General features: G+C 49.9%; 2 protein-coding genes across 15 annotated transcripts in view; both read right to left on the bottom strand.

The window, feature by feature from the left end:
• The window catches only part of USP43 (ubiquitin specific peptidase 43), a 62,766-nt gene extending 54,364 nt beyond the window's left edge, over window positions 1–8,402 (bottom strand). For all 7 annotated transcript variants that reach the window (XR_014821837.1, XM_084986110.1, XM_003131987.5 and 4 more), the window contains exon 1: window positions 7,759–8,402. Coding sequence is in view for 6 of the 7 variants with exons in the window: in XM_084986110.1 (XP_084842236.1) it covers window positions 7,759–8,268 (510 nt within the window). In the remaining variant the exon portion in view is untranslated. The remainder of the gene's footprint in view (window positions 1–7,758) is intronic.
• A 2,361-nt stretch (window positions 8,403–10,763) lies between these two features.
• CFAP52 (cilia and flagella associated protein 52) overlaps window positions 10,764–24,539 on the bottom strand; it is a 38,268-nt gene continuing 24,492 nt past the window's right edge. For 5 of the 8 annotated variants that reach the window (XM_084982715.1, XM_021066268.2, XM_084982716.1 and 2 more), the window contains 6 exons: window positions 23,480–23,628; window positions 20,451–20,596; window positions 18,205–18,356; window positions 15,572–15,674; window positions 12,420–12,531; window positions 10,764–11,143 (listed from right to left, as the gene is read on the bottom strand). In XM_084982715.1, coding sequence (XP_084838841.1) covers window positions 10,968–11,143; window positions 12,420–12,531; window positions 15,572–15,674; window positions 18,205–18,356; window positions 20,451–20,596; window positions 23,480–23,628 — 838 coding nt within the window. In that variant the 3' untranslated portion in view covers window positions 10,764–10,967. 8 annotated transcript variants of the gene reach the window in all.

Here is a 24,539-nt window from a genome sequence, read left to right as displayed (position 1 = left end):
TGGCCTTTTAAGCATCCAAGTAAGGGCCTAGAAGCACCCAGCCCACCCAAGGTGGGGATCCAGCCCCAACCGGCGGGATGGCAACTCAGAAACAAGGTGGGTTGAGATTTGTTCCTTCCTGCTGCAGTCTGTCCTTTGGGGGCGCGGGGCGGGGGGGGGGAAGGGTCCTCCAAAGCTGAAGGTTCTCTGTATAGGAGGAGGTATCATTTGTTCCAGAACAACTAGCAATATATATCCTGTCATTGGAACACCCGCAGGGTCGGAGCTCCCGCTGTGATGCAACGGTATCAGCAGCATCTCCGGAGCGCGGGGATGCAGGTTCGATCCCCAGCCCAGCAGAGTGGGTTAAAGGATCTGGCATTGGGTTGCAACTGCAGTTCGGATCTGATCCCTTCCTTAAATGCCAGGCACATCATTCCTTCAGTTCCTCTTCCTAACATGAATGAAATTTGGGAAACAGAGACCTCTCTTTCAGCGCTTAGACCACAAAATGTTTGAGCCAGTCCTTCATTCCTTTTATATTTTATTTTATTTTATCTTTTGTCTTTTTAGGGCCGTACCCACGGCATATGGAAGTTCCCAGGCTAGGGGATGAATTGGAGCTACAGCTGCCAGCCTACACTACAGCCACAGCAACGCCAGGTCCTTAACCCACTGAGTGGGGCCAGGGATCCACATGCCGCGGGGGCAGCCCCAGAAAAAGCAAAAAGACAAGGAAAAAAAAAAAAAAAAAAAAAAGCTAAAGCCTAACTTGGGAAGGATGAATGGCAATATTTGGTATTTCTACTCTGCAATATGACATGGCTCTATCTATGTGTATGTGTGTGTGCTTGTGTGTCTTCCTCTCACCAGACAATTTATAACATATTTGTTTTAAGAAGTATTCCTAATTATTTCACATATCTGCTTATTCTTAGGAATGAAATGTCATTTGTATATGTTTCTATATGGGTCAGGTTTTGACTTTTTCTACCTTGTACCTGACTCCATTAGCGACAGCCATAATTCTAAAATGTGGATTTCTAAAACCATTTTGTAATTTTCCTTCTGTTCAATATTTTTTACTTCATTTCCATTTTGGATCTTACTGTTTTGTCCAGAACTTCCAAAACATATACGTAATGAAGATGCCCTTGTTTTTAAAAAAGCAACACCTCCAGTGTATCACTCAGGCATCATGTGTGTCTAAAATTCCTGGTCTAGGAGTTCCCATTGTGGCGCAGTGGTTAACAAATCCGACTAGGAACCATGAGGTTGCAGGTTCAATCCCTGGCCTTGCTCCATGAGTTAAGGATCCGAGATGCCGTGAGCTATGGTGTAGGTTGCAGATGCAACTCGGATCCCGAGTTGCTGTGGCTGTGGTATAGGTCGGCGGCTACAGCTCCGATTCGCCCCCTAGCCTGGGAACCTCCATATGCCACAGGAGTGGCCGGAAAAAATGGCAAAAAGACAAAAAAAAAAAAAAAAAAAAAAAAGAAAAAAAAATTCCTGGTCTAAAACGGATCTTCAAGCACATAAGCCAAGATAAATTCCAGATGGCTGAAATCCTTAATATAGCCACAGAAAAACTAGAAGGACATAAAATAGAATGTTTATCAACAGGTATGAAATAAACAAATCTAAAACTTTCAGTAGGGAGAAGGAGAGAGTTGGGAGAAAACAGTGGCAGCAAATATGCCGAGAGTGGAGGAACTTCTAGAAACAAGAAAAAAAAGAACAGTAAGACAAGGCAGAATGGACAGACAAAGCACAAGAAGCGACAATGCCAAGAGCAGTCTTACAACAAGTACGAAAGCATGGAATGATCCAACACCTCCCTCCTTATCAAAGACACACACCAAAGGACCCAGATGCTACTTCTTTTGGTTTAATAAAGTAATAAGAGCGACTCTCCTATACTTAGGAAAATATGCGTTGCTGGTGTATCTAAAACTTGATACAATATAATGATTTGGAAAGAAATTTGTCAGTGTGGGTATTAAAAAGAATGAAAGCCAAGGAATTCTCTGGCCTTGCAGCAAGTTAAAAATCTGGTGGTGTCACTGCTGTGGCTCGGGTTGCTGCTGTGGCATGGGTTCGATCCCTGGCCCGAGACTTTCTGTATGTTGCAGTCACAGTCAAAAAAGAAGCCCAATAACGTTGATCTAAAAACTAAAAAACAATGAATACTTAAAATTGGGATGGTGATGACACAGCCACATGTCGAAACTCTTCAGGTTGTACACTTACATTTTTTTCTTAGCCCTGAGAAAAGAAATGCTGCATTTGCGACATTAGCTGGACCATGAGGACATTATGCTACGTGCAATAGACAGAGGACGACAACGAGCGGACAAATCTGAAAATAGCGAAATCGGAAAAGCAGAAAGTAAAAGAGTGGGTATCAGGAGCCGAGGGTGGGGAAATGGGGAGATGTTGTCGCAGGGGGTATCCTGTGACCAGTGGATGAATAAGTCCTGGAGACTAATACACAGCACAGGCAGAACCCAGGGGTATTGTGGGTTTGGTTCCGGACCACGGGATAAAGCAAACATCGCCACAAAGCAAGTCTCACAAATTTTGGGGGTTTGCAGTGCACATAAAAGCTACATTTAGGGAGTTCCCGTTGTGGCGCAGTGGAAACGAATCTGACTAGTATCCATGAGGATGCGGGTTCGATCCCTGGCCTCGCTCTGTGGGTTGGGGATCCGGTGTTGCCGTGAACTGGGGTGCAGCTTGAAGACATGGCTTGGACCTGGCGTTGCTGTGGCTGTGGTGTAAGCCGACAGCTGTAGCTCTGACTCGACCTGTAGCCTGGAAACTTCCATGTGCTGCAGGTGCAGCCCTAAAAAGACAAAAAAAAAAAAGTTACACTTACACTATACTATAGTCTCTTAAGTATGCAATAGCATTACGTCTTTAAAAAAAACTATGAAAAATAATTTACTGCTAAAAAATGCTAACCATCAGCTGGGCTTTCAGGGAGTCCAATCTTTTGCTGGTGCTGGGTCTGGCCTTGATGTCAACGGCTGCTGACTGATCAGGGGGGTGGCTGCGGGAGGTTGTCCATTTCTTAAAGTAATGACATGTGCCACATCGCCTGACTTCCTTTCCCTGGGACCCTCGGAGGCCACTGTAGGGTTATTAACTGGTCTAGTTTCAATACTGTGCGTGTTGGAAGCGCGAAGCCCCAGGAGAAGGAGAAGGCGAGAGACAGGGACGTGGCCAGTCGGTGGAGCTGTCAGAACACTCAGCATTTATTAAGTTCACCACCTTCCAGGGGCGCAGTTCACGGCGCCCCCAAACAATGACCACAGTAATGTCACAGATCACTATAACAAATATGCCAACCATGACAGAGTCTGAAAAGGTGACACAGAGACACAAAGTGAGCAAACGCTGTGGGGAAAATTGGCACACACAGGCTGGCCCATCTCGGGCTTGCCACAGACCTGCAGTTGGTAAAGAGAGGGCAGTAAAAGGAGGTGCACCTGTCGAGTGGATGCAGACGACAGAACTGTCTTATGCTATTAAGCCTGCCTAGAGACTAGATCGTAATTGTCTCCCACGCTGGAAGAAACGCTAATTCCGTGATGAGACAGAGGTGTTCACTGATGCTATGGGAGACTATCAATCATATTGCAGACACAAATCCACCAAATTGATATGTTGTGTACCATCCACCATGTCGTATCGCAAATATAACTCGATTTTTTTACATGGGTGCATTTCGCAGTCCATAATGTAGACCTCAAAAAAAGGGTTGATTTAAAAAGAAACAAAAATGACAACAGCAAAAACAAATGGAAAGCAAGAAACATTAAAAAGAACAAAAGAGTCGTCTTTGCTTGGATCATGTAATTTCACTGCCAGGAATTAAGCGTAGGGAAAGGACCAGAGCTGAGGACTCTGATACGGATACAAGAGTTTCCACTGCAGTGTGAGAGCTGGAAAGGTGTACCGTCTCTAACTGGCTCCCTAGGGATTGGTTCACTTCATGAAACATTATCCAATCATCACCAGTTTTATAGAATATTTTAATGACCAGGAGACAGTCTTATGATAATACGTACATGGAAAAAGCAGAATACAAAACTAGGATTTCCAATTATTTATATAGGATTTAAAGCACATCAAACATGTTTATGAGGGTTGCTTTGAGAGGGGGGCGTTCCAGGTCTTATTATTTTTTTTTTTTTTAATTTTTCTCTTTTTTTTTTGTCTTTTCTAGGGCCGCTCCTGCGGCCCATGGAGGTTCTCAGGTTAGGGGTCTAATCGGAGCTGTAGCGACATGGGATCCGAGCCACGTCTTCGACCTACACCGCAGCTCACAGCAACGCCAGATCCTTAACCTGCTGAGTGAGGCCGGGGATAGAACCCGCAACCTCATGGTTCCTAGTCGGATTTGTTAACCACTGAGCCACGACAGGAACTCCAAAGATCTTTTTTTTTTTTTTTTTACATTTTAGCACTTTTCAATTTTTTACATTTATACATATCTAATTAAATCATTTGAAAAGCAAAGTATTATGAATGATACCATGGGTGGGATTTTTTTAAATGTATTTATTCGTTGGCTGTTAAAACAAAGAGTGGTCCCCGCTGTCTGTGGGAGGCTGGGTGACTCAGGGCTCAGGAAGGGGCAGCACCACAACCCCATCCCCCCACCCCCTGATTTGCGTGGCTGGGCTGGGTAACTCACTCCAGCATGCCAGTGCCCTCTCAACTCACTCCCTTCCTCGCTCTGAAGCTAACCATCCCTCTTAAAGACCAAACTCAGAGTTCCCTGCAGAAACGAATCCGACTAGGAACCATGAGATTACAGGTTCCATCCCCGGCCTCACTCAGTGGGTTAAGGATCTGGCGTTGCCATGAGCTGTGGTGTAGATCGCAGATGCGGCTTGGATCTGGTATGGCTGTGGCTGTGGCGTAGGCCAGCAGCTACAGCTCCCATTTGACCCCTAGCTTGGGAACCTCCATATGCCGTGGGTGCAGCCCTAAAAAGACAAAAGACAAAAAAAGACCAAACTCGTCTCCACTACCTTCTGAGGTTTGCCCCCAACCAATCCTCCAGCCCTACCCCCAGCCACACAGGCTTTCATTAATTCATTTTAAACATGTTTTATTACAGTACAGTTGATTTACCATGATCTGTCAATCTCTGCTACACAGCAAAGTGACCTAGCCGTGCATATATTTATACCTTCTTTTTCTCACATTATCCTCCGTCATGTTCCATCACGAGTGACTGGACAGAGTTCCCTGTGCTGTGCAGCAGGACCTCATTGCTTATCCATCCTAAATGTAACAGTTGGCATCTACTGACCCCAAACTCCCCGGCCATCCCACTCCCTCCCTCTCCCCCTTGGCAACCACCCGTCTGCTCTCCAGGTCTGTGAGTCCGTTTCCGTTTTGTAGATAGGTGCATCTGTGCCATATTTTAGATTCCACATATGAGTGATCTCATACGGTATTTGACTTTCTCTTTCTGACTTACTTCACTTAGTAACGACGATCTCTGTGTTGCATCCATTCATTAATTCATTTGATCATTCATTTATTCTGCCCAGCCTGGAAGGCCCCTCAGTAATTGGCACGGCCACCCTCCCATGTCCTGAGTTCCCCCTTCATCCTTCAAAACTCAACTCGATGGTCACCTCTCCTGGGGAGCCTGCCTGCCCCACCTCCTCACCCCACCTCCCCCAAACAATCACATCTTCCTACCAGAACTGCCATTCTGTCTAGCATCTTTATTTCGAAGCACCTGTCACCAGTTCTTATCATGTGCCTGTGGCATTATTTCACTAACATCCCTTTCTCCCGCTGGCCTATAAGCTGCTGGAGAGGAGTCCCAGGAACAGGATTTATACTCATCACCCCACAGGTATTCCATGCTCCTGTAAAAGAAGAGGAGCCCAGGTGGATTTCAACCCACAGGTTTAAAAGCCCAGATTCCGCCATCCTTCTGGACTCTCTCCAAGGCTGCCTTCCTGCAACATCCCAGGTACCCCTGGACCACATCACCTTCATTAACATACTAATAATTTGATTGTTTTTCTTTCTTTTTTTTTTTTTTTGTCTTTTTGCTATTCCTTGGGCCGCTCCTGCGGCATATGGAGATTCCCAGGCTAGGGGTCGAATCGGAGCTATAGTCTCCGGCCTACACCAGAGCCACAGCAACGCGGGATCCGAGCCGCGTCTGCGACCTACACCACAGCTCATGGCAACGCCGGATCATTAACCCACTGAGCAAGGGCAGGGACCGAACCCGCAACCTTATGGTTCCTAGTCGGATTTGTTAACCACCGCGCCACGACGGGAACTCCAATTTGATTGTTTTTCAATTCCCAAGGCTCGCGCGGAGCTTCTTGGCCCTAGAGATGTGAGAGCAGGAGAGGGACAGGAAATCCAGGTGAGTCGGGGAGGGTGACTACTAATTTGAGAGTGTATCCAGTAAGAAAAGGCGCCCAGCAGGTGAGGAGGTATAATTAACATATCTTATGCTCTCAGCAACCCCATCAGAAGGTAGGTGCCACTGGAGCCCCATGGGAACAGATGAGGAAAGATGAGGCACAGCTGAGATTTTAGTAATTTGCTCAAGGTCACAAAGACCTTGCCCTTCACCGCTAGAGGATACTGTCTCTCACATTTAAAAAGTGAATGATGCCAAAAGATCTGACCCACTGACATCCATGTGACCCGCTGACTCTTGCAGAACAGCGCTTCCCTAGTGGAAGCAGGAGAGAGGAGGGTGAGGGTTGGCACCCTGGTGGGTCACGTGGCAAGGACTGCTTTCTCAGGCTGAAACCCAAGAGCGGTGATGCTTGTGGAATGAACACTGACAAGTTCGCCCTCCCCCGAGAACAATCCCTAGTCTCCGGGGAGCTTCAGCTCTTGGCACAGAACTGTGGTTTTTTAGCAGGAAGCCAGCCACGCACATCAATTATCAGGACGCTTTGATCCAACTGAGACCCCAAACAAACACCTGGCTTTAATCCTGGGTGAAGTGATACTCCCAACTTCCAAAGCCTCATGACCCTGCAGCATCCCCAGTAAGTAGATTGTGATCCAAGGATACAAACCTAGGGGATTTAATTCACACTAAACAAAAGGATGCCATCTCTGACAGGGCACACCCCGTTACCTCTCCCCTGCGGCACTCAGCGCAGGACCTGGCACACAGGTTCTCAGCTTCCACAGGGCTTAGAATAAAATCCAAACCCTTCACCGCTCTCTCCAAAACCTCTGGCCATCCTCACTCATCTACACCCCATTCCACTCCTCTGGGCAACAGCCACCCTCGTTCTTTCCAGCCTCCAATTCTCAGCTCCTTCAGCCCTCTGGCCCTTGTACCCAACTGCTTCATCTCCCCAGGTCATTCCTCCATCCTGACCTGGCTGCGTCCTTCTCATCATTCACCTCCTTCCTCCCACGGCTTAGCTTTCGATGTCCAACCCCTCGCATTGCACCCCTGTAGACTGGAAACTCCATCCCTGGCGTTACGACTACATCCCTGCTTCAGCTAAGGTGTGTTGAACGCAAAAACGCTGAACACACTCAAATCTACTAGCTCTTTGCACTTACCCCTCTCAAGCGGTAACACACTAATCGACCCCAAACAAAAGCGATCATCTGAGGCTAAACGGGTAAATGACATCGAAAGAAGTCCCCGAGAACCCTTTCCTGATGGAGCACACATGTTTCAGAAGGGAAACCAGAAGGGCCGGAACGCGGCTGCCGCCGGGCGGCGAAAGCTGGAGGCCGCTGGGCGCTGCCTACCTTGAACTCGGCTGAAAGTTGGGGCGTGTATTCGCGCGTCCAGAGCGCGCGCACCAGCGCCGCCAGCTGCTCGGTGACCTCGGCGCGGCCCGGCACCGCCCGGTAGCGCCCCAGCGCCAGGAACTCGGCCAGCAGGTCGGTGTTGCTGAGACACTGCACCACGGCGTTCATGAAACAGGTGTTGCCGTGGTTCTTCAAGCCCTGCGCTCCCGGGGGCCGCGCCCCGTCGCCGGCGGGAAGCTGGGGCTGGGGTCGCGGCGGGCGCTCCTCCCCGGGGCTTCCGGGCGCGGCTGGATCCGCTCCTGGGGCGCTCGCGAAGCCCCCTTCCCCGTCGCCATCGCCGTGTCCCGGAGGAGGCTGGGACCGGGGCCGGGACGGTGAGTCCCCGGGGCGGGAGCGGCTGCCCAGCGCCAGCAGGAAGCGGCTGAACAGGCGGCGCAGGGAGCGGCGGCGTCTGGGCCGGGGCGCGGGCGGCCCCTCCGCGGCCGCGGCCCCCGCGCCCGGGTCCATGGCTCCCTCTGGCGCCCCTCCCGGAGCGGAGTGGCCAGTCCCTGAGCCGCGGGCGGAGGAGCGGTCACCAGGCCCTTCCAGGCTCCGAGAGGCACCAGGGCGCCGGCTACCTGCGGGCCAGGTGTACCGGACCGGGCGGGGCGGGGCGGAGGCGGAGCCAAGGGCGGGGCCGGCCCCGCCCCACGCGGGAATCCGGCCGCAGGCCCGGCCCCCGGCAGCGCCCCGCCGCACCCCGCCGGGTCCCGCCCCCGCCGCGCCGAGCCGGAATAAAAGCCCGGGGGCGCCGAGCTCAGGTTCCCTCCCCCTTCCTCACCTCGGGCAAACCTACCGACCTGAATTTAACCTCTGCTCCTGTTTCCCTCCCAGCCTTCCGGCTGTGAAAATAATAAAGGCATGATAAATATGAACGCCCTCGTAAATTGCAAAACCTTGGCTCTTTCCAAGTTTCTTGTAATTTCGCCCAGGCGAACGGGAAGGGAAGGGCAAGGAAGAATCCCCAAAGCGCAGCCTCGGGCGCAGGGAGCGGTGCAGGGGTGGAGACGGCTTCTGCAGCGCCGGTTGCTCGCCAGACTCAGGTGCGGGCGGACAGGTGGCGCCACCTCCTCCCAGCCCGTCTGGCCGGCGGGTGAGACGGAGCCTTTGCCGGGACCAGAACTGGCAATCTCCGTAGGGCCCCCTGAAGAAACATCGAGACGGTTGTGGTTTGCTTGCTTACATTACAGACTAGGGTAGAGTTCACAAGAACTTGCCAGCGAGACTTGATTATTCCCACTTTGGTTGGAGAAACGAGCTCAGAGAGGTCAACGCAGCGGGCTGAGGCCACACACCCTTAAGCAGAGAAACCGGAACGCAGCCCGAATCTGCGTGCGGCCTGCCAACCCCGCAGCTCGGCTCTTTCCAACCTCAGTATTTGCTTAGCAGGAAGTTTTCCTTCTCCCGGGCGCGCCCCCTACGCAGTCTTGATTTCACTCCTGAACGCAAAATCCGGGCTGAAATGTTGCCCAATAAGAATTGGTTTGGCATCGCCCCGCCCTTGACTCCCTGGTAATCCCGGGGGCCTCCGCTCACTTTATCCTGTAAAGGTCAGGTTTATAATTAAACAGGCAAAGTCCTGAAAAGTGAATTTCTCATCAATTTCTAGTTCAGCAAGAGATCAGCAGGATGCATTATTATCGCCCTGAAATGTGACTTATTATTTGATAAGCGGTCGTCATTTATTAAATATCCACCTTGCTGTGTCATATAGAGCAGGTTGGTTACTTGATGCAATAAATAAAAAAATAAATAGCTAGCTAGCGGCATTAGTTAAAGAATATACCCAGAACAAAAGACGGTACTGTGAATTGCAACTTGAAGTGTTTCTGGAAAATGCCATGATTTACTCTCCCTGGAAAAGGGTACCTGGTTGGATGGTCAGTACCCAAAAGCTCCACTCCCTTGCCCTTCGAAAGGTAAGCCAAGGAGAAAGATTTAATGGCCAACTCCGGAAAAGCATCTGTGAAATTTTATCTTTGATAAGCACCCCCAATACACATTTTCTATTTTTTTTTTTTTTTTTTTTTTTGTCTTTTTGCCTTTTCTAGGGCCGCTCCCACGCATATGGAGGTTCCCAGGCTAGGGGTCTAATTTGGAGCTGTAGCTGCCAGGTTATGCCAGAGCCACAACAATGCGGAATCCGAGCCGCATCTGCGACCTACACCACAGCTCACGGCAACACCGGATCCTTAACCCACTGAGCACGGGCAGGGATTGAACCCACAACCTCATGGTTCCTAGTCAGATTCCTTAACCACTGAGGCACGATGGGAACTCCTACACATTTTCTTTTAAAAAGCACCATAATTCATATTTCACTGTTACTCTGTGTCATGAATTCTGCTGACCCTTTAATAGATTATTTCACTTAATTCTCACAATAACTTTCAGAGCAGGTATTCTTGCTTTACAAAGGAAAAAGTGGATTAAAACAAAACGAAATCCACCCAAGATCTGCTTTCAAACCCACAGTCTTGCCCCAGGCAGCTTGACCAATGAAATGCTGATAAAGAAGGTAAATTCGCCTTCCTTATTTTTAGAGTAGCAGCAATGCTTATCTGTGGACAAATTCTGAGGAAGGGCTGAGGGGTTTGCAGAGTCAGAGAATAGCGATTATGACAGGGAACCAAAGACAGGGGGACTTACTCATCACTAAAAAAAAACCTTTTCAAGTTCCCATCATGGCGCAGCAGAAATGAATACGACTAGGAACCGTGAGGTTGCTGGTTCGATCCCTGGCCTCACTCAGTGGGTTGAGGATCCGGCGTTGCCGTGAGCTGTGGTGTAGGTCGCAGATGCGGCTCGGATCCCACGTTGTTGTGGCTCTGGCACAGGCTGGCAGCTACAGCTCTGATTAGACCCCTGGCCTGGGAATCTCCATGTGCCGCAGGTGCAGCCCTGAAAAGCAGAAAACAAAAAACAAAACAAAACAGACTTTGAGTTACAGTCTGGACTAATTATTCTTGAACACATTTCAATTTTAATGTACCATTTAAGAACGTAAAATGCATGCTGTAAAGGGAAGGAGAGACTCATAGATAGAACATTTTGACCAAAGGACAAAAACACAGACGTGAGAAACCAAGACGAGTTTTGGAGTTCTTTAAGCTCAGTCTTCAGCAGGGCCACACGCGATGCAGCAAAGCCAGGAGGTCGCTGCTGCTTCACGAGGGAAACGGGTACTTCCACCTCAAAATGGCCCCGTCGGCACTTACGCTAACGATGTACTCATTTCCTGGACTTATCCGGACGCGGGTGATGTTGCCGCTGTGTCCCACCCCAACATGGGTCACTTCGCCCTCATTGTAATCCCAAACTTTGACCAGATGGTCGTTCCCCCCTGCAAAAGACCATCAGTTATGTGGCACTGCTGCAAGAGAGAAAAGCCAAAGAGTCCCGATTTTAAATAACTGGATCATTTTCAATACATTTCCCATATGCCACTTTAAAGAAACACCTATCTGTATAAGACTTCTTTTCGTTAATCCTCAAAAACATCTAGGTCTGTTGCAGTAAGTGTTGGAGACAATATAAAGAGTTGACCTCCCGAGGTCACCAGTGGTAGCATCTTGCTGTGGTTCCTTTGGGTCTTTTCACTGTAAGTTACACAGACGATGCGTCTGTATGCGTGAGGGAGAGGAGCCTGTCTCTGATGTTATACCATGCTTGAAGTCATGTATTTGTGAACCTTTAACTGGTTGGAACATAAACTTGTTCATGTCCTAAAGGGTCCAAGAGGCTGACAAGAAATGAGACTGATGCAGTTCCAGTAGACATGCTGTGTGGGAAGTGCCCCGGAGATGCTGATTGAAGAGCTTGGCATTTAAGACTCCCGGTAGAAGACAGCAGAGCAAGGGAGGCTGGACAGCCCAGCCTATCTATCTACCTATCTATCTGTCTATCTATTTAAAAAATTTCTTTGGCTGCACCCGCAGCATAAGGAGTTCCTGGGCCAGGGACTGAACCTGCACCACAGCAGCGACCCAAGCTGCTGCAGTGACAATGTCACACCCTTAACCCACTGTGCCACAAGAGAACTCCTGAGCCTGGCCTATTTAAAGGCCCATTTTTTTTCTTTCTTTCTTTCTTTTTTTTTTTTGTTGTTTTTTTGTTTTGTTTTGTTTCTTTTTTTGTATTTTTAGGGCCATACCTGAGGCGTTTGGAGGTTCCCAGGCTAGGGGTCGAACAGGAGCTGGAGCTGCTGGTCTACACCACAGCCACAGCAACACCAGATCATTAACCCCCTGAGCAAGGCCAGGGATCGAACCTATGTCCTCATGGATGCCCGTCAGATTCATTTCCACTGAGCCACGAAGGGAACTCCTAAAGGCCCTTTTCTATCACTGCTGCCCACCACAAAAAAAAAAAAAAAAAAAAAAAAAAAAGCAGTGAAAGCTTAGCTTTTATTTGTGCCTCCAAGGCTCATGGGCGCAAAAGTTTCCTCTCAATGAAATGTGACTTGTGCCTCTTTCTTTCCCAGCCACTCCTGCTGCGGAATCTAACCACACGGCCTTTAGACCCTGCTGTGCTTATTTCCAACAGCCTCCCGCCTGCAGGGTCCATGGCCCCATTTAAATAAGCCGGGCTTGGCTTTCTTTTCTTCTCCCCGGACTCACCTGTGACAAAGTGCACTCCTTCCGGCGTGATATCCATGCCATTGATCGAGCCGGACAGGGAACCATCCAACTCTCTGATTCCTGACCCATCAAATACTTCCCAGTAAGCAATCTGGAATTCGGGGAAGATGCACGGAGACAGGGTTCAGCTCAGTGGAATCATCCACACGCATGCTAACAAAAGAGGGTTCTCCTTTATATAGCAGGCAGCAGAAATACATCCCGGGATGATAGAGCGGGCGGAAATTATAAATAGGCTAAAGCAGGGGCTGGAGAAATCATTTTAATATTTTTAGTAGTGGTTTTTACATTTGCATTCTATTTCAGGAGCTGCTGATATGCTGGTGAACCGGATGGCGACAGAAAGTGCATTGGGTTCCACCAGGCAGCCTGAGCCTGAGGCAAAGCTGGAAGGAAAGACGCCAACAGCCCTGCACCTACTTTCCCACCCAGGCAGGAAAGGAGGAGGGCGAGGCTCCCTGCAGGCCTGGTGGGAGGGGAAAGCCGTCCCTTCCTTGGGCTTGGGGGATGAGCAGTGGGGGGCCGAGCCTTAGCAGGTCCCTTCTCCCTGTGGCTGGCCCTCCGTTGTCCTCATCCCTCCCCTCGTCCCAACCTTCTCATCTGCCTCAGAGCAAAGGGACAGTCCTCAGGGCCAGGCTGAAACAGAAACTGATAATATCCCCCCCCCCCCCCCGCCGCCCCTTCTCCCGGGCCAGGGAACTAGGTGAGGAGTGGAAAGGAGACGGGGCTTAAGGAAGATTTCCCTCTGCATAGACTGCCTGTCTACGTTTTGAACACTGAACCTCATAAATGTACAACCGATTCAAAAAGACAGCTTCTTTCTAAACAAAGAGCACTTGACCAGGAATGGGGAGTGACAGCTTGGGTATCATGTCACCCAGAACTTTCTCTTTGTTGTTTTTTTTGTTTTGTTTTGTTTTGTTTTGTTTTTTGTCTTTTTAGGGCTGCACCCTCGGTATATGGAGGTTCCCAGGCTAGGGGTCCAGTCGAAGCTGCAACTGCCAGCCTACGCCAGAGCTACAGCAATGCCAGATATGAGCCACGTCTGTGACCTACACCACAGCTCATGGCAACGCTGGATCCTTAACCCACGGAGCGAGGCCAGGGATCGGAGCTGCGTCCTCATGGATGCGAGTCAGATTTGTTTCCGCTGAGCCACGGACGGGAACTCCTGTTTCATGTTGATGGAAGCTTTGCTGGGTCCCAGTCACAACGCCAAGAGTCTGTATTCCTCTGAATTTAGCTAGAGACTGTACGCTATTTAAGTTTTTCTTTAATTATTTTTTCTTTATAATTTCTACTGCTACTGGACACGTTAACACAATGTTCTGTTTTCATAGTAAAAGCACAGAGGAGTCTAAAAGCAGGGCAGAATCCTAGTTCCTCAGGAGTCGCATCCGTAGAGGTCCTGGTGCTTGGCTACCAGCGGTTCTTGGCCAAAGAAGCCAAAGTGAGCCTCTCCTGGGCTTTTCCAAGGGTCCTCTGCCAGGGATGGGCTTCTCCAAGATCAAAGCATGGCGAGGCCCTCCTGGCACTCAGCCTTCAGCTCAAATGTCACCTCTTTAAGGAGACCTGCCGAGCATCCTGTCTAAAGCCACTTCCTTCTCCTGTAACTTCTCTCTGTAACTTGCTCTGTATATTTTAGAACCTTTCACTGTCTAGTACTATCTTGTGTATTTATGGGTTCACTTACATGCATACTGTCCAGTTCCGCACCCCCCCCCCACAATTAATGCATAAAGTGAGCTCCATGACAGCAGGGACACTGTCACGGCCCAGCACTCAGAGCAGGCTGACCAATTTATGGTCAAAATTCAAATAAGCGGGGAACAGTCTGCTGCAAGTCCCATTGGCTGAAACCTAGAATATGACAGATGCCACAGGCTGATTTAGAAATGCTGTAAGCTGCATATCAAAGCATCTATTGTGATGTGTGGCGAACTCCCTGATACCCATCCCACCCCAGTTCCAAGAGGAAGCCCATTTAGATCACAAACATGGTTGGGGGATGGGCAGGGGTAGGCCCATTCAGGCAGATGAGACGCAAAGACACTAACAAGGTACAGAGACTCTAGGGGAGGCAGCCTTCTACACCCTCCCAGATTTGCATCAGGCAAATCCTGGTTGGACCAGGCAGCATTCCTTGGATTTTTATGACAGAGTGTCTTTCGGCAGGAATTCCCAGCCCCCCTGGGAAGCTTAAACAGGAAGAAGTCCCGTCCTGCTCCTAGATGCTAGTTTGGGGGGTTGGGGTGGGGGGGGGAGCAAGGCACTTCTAGTATTTTTCCCACAATATTTTTATAATTTTAACTCCATCAACTTAGCCCGTAGTTGGCAAAAAGGCAAATGCGAAACCTCCTTCCTCCTCCGTTATCTCAAAGTCATCTCAAAGTCTAAATTAGGGGAATTCAGACTCAGTAATTGGATGTGCAGATAATTAGGCTGAGATCTGGCTGATCTACACGGCTGGCAGGTGGAAGACACCCCCGCCTCTCTGCCCCTCCACAGGCCTCTCTCCTGAAGCCTCTCACTCGCTCTAAGGGGAACATTCCCCCCGAAAGAACGGCCAGCTTTCACCAAGGACACGGCCAGCCCAGTTAAAGAGGCTGCACCTCGGCATGCCAAGGTTCCTGGGCCAGGGATCAAACCTGTGCCACAGCCGTGACCTGAACCACAACAGTGACAATGCCCGATCCTTAACCTGCTGAGCCACCAGGAAACCCCAAGAGATGAGACAGGGTGATGAGAGATGAAGGGCTCTACTGTCATTCAGTTTGAATTTGATCAAAGTGACATCTGGTTTGGGTTCAGTGATTCCCTTCCAGCCTTAGATGTTTCCTCATAAGCAAAACAAACACTGACTGTGTACCCGCTGTGCGCCAGGTCCCTGCTGTATAGTCAGCCTGACTTTAATCCTCCCAGCGTCTCCGTGAGGTCAGCGGTATCATCCCCTCCATTCTGCAGATAAGGCAGCAAGGGTGCCCCAAAAACTTACATCGCTTCTCCAAAGTGACCTGGTGGGTCACATGGCGAGTCACCAGCTAACCTGTCCTTTGAACTGGTGCGGCTTGACTCCAGAGCCACGATGCGTCTCTGCTTTTCTCTTGTACCAGGAAGATCTCAACTCTTACCTTTCTGTCTGTCCCGCTGGTGATGATCTGGAACTCTTCCGGGTGGTAACAGACACACTGGAATAAGGTGTTGGCCAGGATCATCTGATTCCTCCTAAGACGACTGAAAAATAGATCCCAAAGCTCTGAAACGCAACTTGGTAAAGCTTAGATTTGGGTTGGGTGATTTATCCCAGATAGACTTCCTGTTACTCCACCCACCCCACTCAGCATCTTTCCTTCGCCCTTTTCTAAAGACAAAGCACAGAACCCAACAGGACGCCTCAAGGTCCAGTGAGACGGAAGCAGCAGAGCCTCAACTCAGGGCCAATCTGCCGTCTTCCACACATGGGACTTTCTTCCCGAGGCCACCACTCTGGAGTGAAGGTCCCTATGAGCAGAGAGGAAGTTGCAGGGGAAGGATTTTTAAAAATGGGTATTGTTGGGCCTTATCACTAGAGATCTGGATTCAGTAGGAAGCGATCAGGCCAATAGTTCTGCATTTTCATCAGCATCCCATTGATTGTCCCAGGCACAGTACGTTGAAAACCACTGCTTTGGATACGATACTGAAAAATAAGTAAATATCACTTTTCTTTCTACAGACCATGTGGCTGGGTGGCCATTTCACAGGTCAGGCTCTACTGGCTAAAAACAAAACAAAACAAAAACAAAAACAAAAACAAAACACACAGGAGGGCATGCATAGTGCACTGGACTTTTCAAAAAATGCAAAAACAAAAACCACCTTCTGAACAGTTTTTTCTTATTGCGGAAGTTTTCAAATGAGTGCCTGAGCTAAGCATTTTTAGAAGATTCTGAAATGCAGAAATTAACCAAATATTCCTGCTGCGCAACGGGGAGGATTTAAGGCTTTGAGTCGGTCCCGAACCATCCACCGAAGCAAGTTCTGACCTATCCTTCTAGCGATGGAGTTTCCCCATGGGAAGTTTGGGTGCAGGTTTAACACCTGCTGCAAGGGTGGTCCTGGGACCAGCACCAGGGGCACTTGTCAGAAATGCGGAATCTCAGGCACGGCACTAGACCTACTCAATCAAGATCGACATATTAGCCAGATCCCCAGGTGACCGGCGTGTATGGCACAGTTAGAGACACACAGAGCCCGGAGACAGGGGTTTGCTTTGGTTGTTTCTTTTTTTTTTTTTTTTTTTGCTGCACCCACAGCATGTGGAAGTTCCCAGGCCAAGGACTGAATCCACACTGCAATTGTGGCCTGGGCCACAGCTGTGGCAATGCCGGATCTTTAACCCACTGTGCCGCGAGTGAACTCCTGGTTTTTTAATGTATCAAATAAAAAGTGTCCTGCCTCTGTCTTTAATTCCACTCTCTTCTCTACAGTCAAGAACATTTCAGGAGTTCCCGTCGTGGCGCAGCGGAAATGAATCCGACTAGGAACCGTGAGGTGGCAGGTTCAATCCCTGGCCTTGATCAGCGGGTTAAGGATCTGGCATTGCTGTGAGCTGTGGTGTAGGTTGCAGACGCGGCTCAGATCCCACGTTGCCGTGGCTCTGGTGTAGGCCGGCAGCTACAGCTCCAATTAGACCCCTAGCCTGGGAACCTCCACAAGCCGCGGGTGCGGCCCTAAAAAGACAAAAGACAAAAAAAAAAAAAAAAAGTTCCCGTTATGGTTCAGCAGAAATGAATCTGACTAGTATCCATGAGGATGCAAGTTTGATCCCTGGCCTCACTCAGTGGGTTAAGGATCTGGCATTGCTGTGGCTGTAGGCTGGCAGTTGCAGCTCCAATTGGACCCCTAGCCTGAGAGCCTCCATGTGCCGTAAGTGCAGCCCTAAAAAAGACCAAAAAAAGAAGAAGAAGAAGAAGATTTCATATTCTTTCTGCAGTACCTCTTTATGGCAAACCTATCCATCTGTCTGCCTAGCTATCTATCTACGCAACTCTCTCTTTTTTCCCCCATCTCTGTACTTATTCAAGTCTTTCTAATGCAGTTATATATAGAAATGAGGCATCTTAGTGGTAGAGGGGTGCTTGCCCAGGACAGGGGTTAGAAGAATAGCATACAATTCTAAACAAAATACACAGAACAAACATGCTTATAGCCAGAAAAAAAAAAAAAAAAAAAAAAAAGCATCCTTGAAAATCCTATGAATTACTCCAACAGTCAAATTCACATGCTTTGGTCCAGTTAGCTTAGGGTCAAGCACCCTACAGGGTAACAACAGCACTCACAGTATAACTGGTCCCCGAGCACATGGCCCATGGGCGCCACTGCCCCGCTCCCACTCCTAGGGCCGGGCTCATTCCGGGCCTGACTGGACTGCAGGGATGACCAGAGGAACTGCCTGCATCCCTTACATCATGCCTTTCTCCCCTTTGGGGGGAATTCTTAGAGTTGCATTCGTGCAAATCAAACCGGCCTCACCCTGTGTATGCAGAAAGCCACTTCCGTACCTGCCCAGAAATCCCTAACATCCAGCTCTTCCTGGGACCTCCACCCTTCCTACCCGTATCTGCAAGCCCTGAACGGTCCTGGAGATGAAAGGCTTCAGAGGAACAGCCCTTTACTGATGCCTGAAATAAGATTTCCTCCCTTTGAGTGGTCCCGCAAGCTCAGTCAAATGCTAGAATTGCTGAGATCCGGGCAGCTCCGTCCTCCCACCGCTGGTACCCACACGAGGTCCCAGATGATGCAGGTCCCGTCCGTGCTGGCCGTGACGCACTCCTCGTTGTTCTTCTTGACCCTGATGCAGGACACGGAGGACTTGTGCTCCTTCAGCGCCTCCTCCAGCTTCTGGGTCTGGTGGCCTATCTGCCACACTCTCACCTGGAAGCCACAAAGCACAGGCTCTCGATTCCAACTTGCGACTTTTGAAAAGGGTTTAAAAAAAAAAAAAAAGGAGTTCCCGTCGTGTCTCAACGGAAACGAATCCGACTAGTATCCATGAGGATGCAGGTTCGATCTCTGGCCTCGCTCAGTGGGTTAAGGACCTGGTGTTGCAGTGAGCTGTGGTGTAGGTTGCAGATGTGGCTAGATCCTGCGTTGCTGTGGCTATGGTGTAGGCCAGAGGCTGCAGCTCCCATTCGACCCCTAGCCTGGGAACCTCCATATGCCACGGGTGTGGCACTAAAAAGCAAAAGAAATAAATACATAAATAAAATGTAAATAACAAATAATAAATTTTAAGATTTTTTTAAAAAGGAGTTCCATTGTGGTGCAGCAGAAATGAATCCAACAAGGATCCATAAGGTTGTGGGTTTGATCCCTGGCCTTGCTCAGTGGATTAAGGATCCGGCGTTGCCGGGAGCTGTGGTGTGGGTCACAGATGCGGCTCGGATCTGGTGTTGCTGTGGCTGTGGTGTAGGCCAGAGGCTGTAGCTCCCATTCGACCCCTAGCCTGGGAACCTCCATATGACATGGGTGCAGCCCTAAAAGGCAAAATAATAATAATAATAATAACAAAATAAAAAATAAAATCAGGGAGTTCCCATCGTGGCGCAGTGGTTAACGAATCCGACTAGGAACCATGAGGTTGCGGGTTCGGTCCCTGCCCTTGCTCAGTGGGTTAACGATCCGGCGTTGCTGTGAGCTGTGGTGTAGGTTGCAGATGTGGCTCGGATCCCGCGTTGCTGTGGCTCTGGCGTAGGCCGGTAGCTACAGCTCCGATTCAACCCCTAGCTTGGGAACCTCCATATGCCGCGGGAGCGGCCCAAGAAATAGCAACAACAACAACAACAAAAAGACAAAAAGACAAAAAAAAAAAAAAAAAAAAAAAAATTCAGTGGTTCTCAAGCCCATCGAAGCCAACATACACTTTCATGAAAAGTACCAACAGTCCTTTGCCACCTTGAAATGAGATGCATAGGTGATAGAACCACGTCAACACACAATTTCCACACTGTCAGCAGGACGCCCTAACTGTCAGAAAAGGAATCAGTAAAAGGAAAGGTACTTGGTTATTAGAGCAGGTCCTACACCGGATAAACGCTCTGTCACAACTCTACCAGAAAACCCAATAATGCAGCCAGATGCTTATAGCTTCTTTTTTGTTGTTTGTTTTGTTTCAGGTGTTTTGACGGCCCCTGGGGCATGCAGAAGTTCCGGAACCAGGGACCAAACCCTTGCCACAGCAGTGACCCGAGCCACCGCAGTGACAATGCCAGATCCTTAATGTATGATGCCACTGGGGAACTCCCTAAAACTATGGTTTTTTTAAAAAAACGAAGTCTGGTCAAACACCAACATGGATTCCTAGCTCAATTCCATTTGGAACGCTTTCAGATCTGTAATGTCCTTTCTGTGAACAAATATATTTATGCGTGTATATTATTAGAACTCTATTTTCTGATGTACTTCAGAGTTTCATCAAAATCTTTTTTTTTCTTTTTTTTTTGGCTTTTTAGGGCCACACCCATGGCATATGGAAGTTCCCAGACTAGGGGTCGGACTGGAGCTGCAGCTGCCAGCCACAGCCATGGCCACAGCAACACTGGATCCGAGCGGAGTCTGCAACCTACTCCACAGCTCACAGCAACGCTGGATCCTTAACCCACTGAATGAGGCCAGGGATCAAACCCACAACCTCATGGATCCTTGTTGGATCAGGTTTGTTACTGCTGAGCCACAATGGGAAGGTTTCATCAAAATCTTAATTTGGTCCTGCATGACTCCTTGTACAGTTGGAAAAAAATCAAATTAGTGCCTGATGGAGGCAGACTGCTCTACATCAAGGGCTATTTAAAAAAGATTCTGGGGAGTTTCTGTGGTGGCTCAGTGGTTAACGAATCCAACTAGGAACCAAGAAGTTGCGGGTTCCATCCCTGGCCTAGACCCATAGCCTGGGAACTGCCATATGCCACGGGTGCGGCCCTAGAAAAAAGACAAAAAAAAAAAAAAAGATTCTGCCTTCGAGAACATTACCTCCCCTTCCCCACCGCCGCTAATGACCCGGGTGCAGTCACTGGTGGTGGCGACGGCTGTCACTCCGATCCTGTGGGCGTTGCTAATGACATACATCAGCCGGCCTGTCTCCGGGGCGAAGGCTCGGATTTTACCGTCATCCCACGCTGGCATAAAGGGGAGACAAAAGGTGTGCAGGATCAGTGCTCACACTGTCTGCTGATGGGGGCACCCCGAAATCATAAGTAAGAGGCAGGACTGGGGGACAGTGGTAGTTACAGGAGGCAGAGGCAGGTCCCCCACCAACTGCCTGGAATCATGTCGCCTTTTTCCCTGGTTCTCCAAACTGGCCACATCTGGCAGAGGGACATGAGAGGCTTGCCTCGGCTGAACCCACCTCCAGGTGCACCCCACTCCAGGAGAGAGAAGTTGGGGAGCTGGGGCTCCCACCTCTCCATGAGCCTCGAAACTTGCACGTCCAGCTAGTTAGCTGACATGGCATCTGGGACGTAGAACTTAACATCTCCCAGTGAATGCTGGCTTCCCACCCCTCACCCCACTTTAAACCTGATGCTCCTTTCCCCACTCGCGCCCTCTTCCCCAACACAATAAAAGTTGCCACCATCCATCGCACTGCCCAAGCCTCAGAGCCATCCTAGATTCCTCTCTATTCCAGCCACCCAACCCACCCCAACCTGCAATCCATCACAAGCCCCATCAGCTGAAAACATAATGAGCCTGGCTACGTCCCAACCCCTCCCTGGGGACCACCCTGGTCCAGGCCACCGGCATCTCTCTCCCAGAATATGAGCCCAGCTTCCTCCCTCAGCTCGGATGCTTGCTCTCCTACAATCAATTTTTATGCAGAGGCCAAGGCGAACGTCTTCAAATCATGGCAGCCCCTTGATCAAGACGCTTCAAGTTTAATTCTACTTTTAAGAATTTTCAAAAAGCCCTTCCACTGCTCTTACAATGAAAATCCATCTCCTTTATTCTCCACAGTAACCAGTTCCTGCTCCCTACCTGACCTCTTCAACTTCCTCTAATACCGTTCTCCTTGAACCCTGACCCTGACCCCAACCTGACCCTCTAAGCTTCGGACACACTGGTCCTCTTTCCGTCCCTCAAATACACTGAGTGATTTCCCACCTCAGGGCCTTTGCACTCGCTGTTCCCTCGTCCTCTTAGGCTCTTCACCCAGGTCTTCGCCCGCCTGGCTTCCCATCACCTCTAGTCTCACCTCCTGACCTTAGCAATTTCAAACAGGATGCTGCAGGTAGATCCCATTCGGGCAAAGACCCGAGGACGTGAGGTGGTGAGGAAGTGAGTCATGGGGCTGTCGGGGAAAGTACATTCCAGGCAGACCGAACAGCTAGAGCAAAGGTCCTAAGGCTGGCTTAGGAACAGCAAAGACGCAAGTATGGCTCCAGGGGCTGAGCAGCAAGAGGCGGAGTCAGAGGTAAGAGGGTGGGGGTGGGGAGGAGGGTGAGCACCTGGGACCTTGTGGGCAATTTCGGAGACTGTCTGGAGTTCCCTTCGTGCCGCAGTGGTTAATGAAGGATCCATGAGGATGTGGGTTCGATCCCTGGCCTTGCTCAGTGGGTTAAGGATCCGGCATTGCCATGAGCTGTGGTGTGGGTCACAGATGCGGCTCGGATCTGGCATTGCTGTGGCTCTGGTGTAGGCCGGGAGCTGCAGCTCCGATTCGACCCCTCACCTGGGAACCTCCATATGCCCAAAAAAGACAAAAAAAAAAAAGAAAGGACAAGACCTTTGAGCCCTAGAAATGGCACCACCTGACTCAAACTTTACAGCATTTTCTGGCTTCTGTGTTGAGGACAAATCAGGGGAGCAGGGTCACAGGCAAGGGCAGAGGCATGGAGTCCTGGCAGGAAAAACCATCTAGGAGAGAGACGTGGTAGCTGAGACGAGGGAGAAGACGACGCCTCGAGACGGGATCCTGAAGGGGGGCCCTTGGGGCAGATGGAGGGGGGACGGGAGAGGAAAAGAGGAGGCGGTGATGCCAAGGTTTTCGACCCCAGGTTTGTCAGCTCTAAGGGTCAGGTAAGCCAAGAGCTCCTGGAGGCCGGTCTGTGGCGACGACAGGCCCCGCGGGCGACGCCAACGCAGAAGACAGAACCGGGGAAAGAGGAAGACGCGGTGGGCTCCTGATGTCACCACCCTAATAGCTGCCCCCGAGCCCCGCCTGACCTTCCGTGGACGTGAACCAGTGTGTCTGCTTTTGGCCCCTGGGAAAATTCATACTACGGATTTGAACTCAGGCAATACCGGGAAATTGCTATTTCATAGGCAAGTCTTTTCAGCAATGTGTACTGAAGTTCAGAGGGAGAAGATCATAGCGTCTGCAATTTATGTTAAAACGTTTTGGCGGAATATAACCAACTGAATTAAAGGTGAATTCCCTTGGGAGACACAACCTCAAGTCAGGTTTTTAATCTTTTTCTTTCTGTCTTTTTAGGGCTGCACCCTCAGCATATGGAGGTTCCCAGGCTAGGGGTCCAGTCGAAGCTGCAACTGCCGGCTGACGCCAGAGCCACAGCAATGCCAGATCTGAGCCACGTCTGTGACCTACACCACAGCTCACAGCAACGCCGGATCCTTAACCCACTGAGTGAGGCCAGGGATCGAACCTGCCACCTCATGGTTCCTAATCAGATTCGTTTCCGCTGCGCCACGAGGAGAACTCCGGGTTTTTAATGTCTTGAACCACAAAAGGGGTTCTCGAATAAGTGCCCTGTGCTCACTAAGGCCTCAGATGCATCTTGTAAAGGAATCACTCCAGTTCCTTCCTCGCGAGAGAGCAACATACTACAGGCAACAGTCTGGAGGAAGAAGCATTGCCATTCGGGAAGTCCTGGCTCCGACAGTATCCCACCCGGAAGGGAATTCCAAGGAGGACTCGTTGAGAAACAGCTGGACCCCGGGAGGCTGTTCCAGGTCATCCCCGTGTCGAGACCGGAAGGATGGGAGTGATAAGAACCAAAGCCCCAGCCAGAGCCTGAAGCCAAACCCTGGATCGTCGGCGTTACCAGAAATGAGGCTCTTGCCGTCTCGCATGAAGTCGATGCCGTGGCAGGTCATGTTGGGCACCGTGATCCGAAGCAGCTCCCTGTTGGAGAGCGTGTGCCACACCCGGATGTCCTTCTTGGCACAGGTGGCAAACAGCTCAGCGGTGCCGCTGCAAAGAAGCCACCAAGGGGATGAGAGGGGCAGCCATAAGGGACACACGGCAATTCTGAGATGCATGTTTGACACTAAAATGGGTTTCACGAGGATGGAGGGAAGGATGCCTTGTATTTATTTATGTATTTATTGTCTTTTTAGGGCCGCACTTATGGCATATGGAGGTTCCCAGGCCAGGGGATGAACTGGAGCTGTAGCCGCCAGCCTACACCACAGCCACAGCCACGCCAGATCCGAGCCGCATCTGTGATCTATACCATGGCAATGCCGGATCCTTAGCCCACTGAGCGAGGCCAGGGATTGAACCTGCATCCTCAGGGATACCAGCTGGGTTCGTCACCGCTGAGCCATGACGGGAACTCCAGGAGGATGCCTCTTAGACACCTTTTATCTCCGGCACAGTGGCCTTACAGCTTTCTTGTGTAAGAGGCCATCGAATGCCCTCAAACCACCTGTGGACAATCTTTCATAGTCCTTTCTCCTAGGAAGGGTTGGGACACAGTTGCTCAAATAGAAAATGTCAATTTACAAACCTTTCAATGTCTGGTTGACTGGAGGATGGCAAGTAACATGTGAGACGACATGCATCTGTGGAATATTTACATTAAAAGAGACTAAACAAGCCTTTTCCTGTAAAGGAGACCACCTCGATAAAGTTTCAAAAAAGAAAATGACAAGGGTGCCAGAATTCATGTTTGCAGATAACCCCAAACACTTCTCTGCTTAGTTACGAAAACATGTGAGATTGTGGACAAGGAAGAGAAGCCCAGAGTAGCTGGTCTGTCGGTTTTTCTTTTAGAAAAGGACAACTTACAGGGGAGTTCCCTGGTGGCCTAGAGGTTAGGACTCTCAGTGCTGTCACTGCTGTGGCTTGGGTTCAATCCCTGGTCTAAGAACGGAGATCTC

The sequence above is a fragment of the Sus scrofa genome, chromosome 12 (genome assembly GCF_054392235.1).
Source record: "Sus scrofa isolate SSC_HxYL_T2T_F1_AM1 chromosome 12, Sscrofa_HxYL_maternal_Yorkshire_Landrace_v2.0, whole genome shotgun sequence".
NCBI lineage: Eukaryota > Metazoa > Chordata > Mammalia > Artiodactyla > Suidae > Sus > Sus scrofa.
Note: the sequence above shows the minus strand (reverse complement) of the source record. Positions and strands in the feature narration are given on the sequence as shown.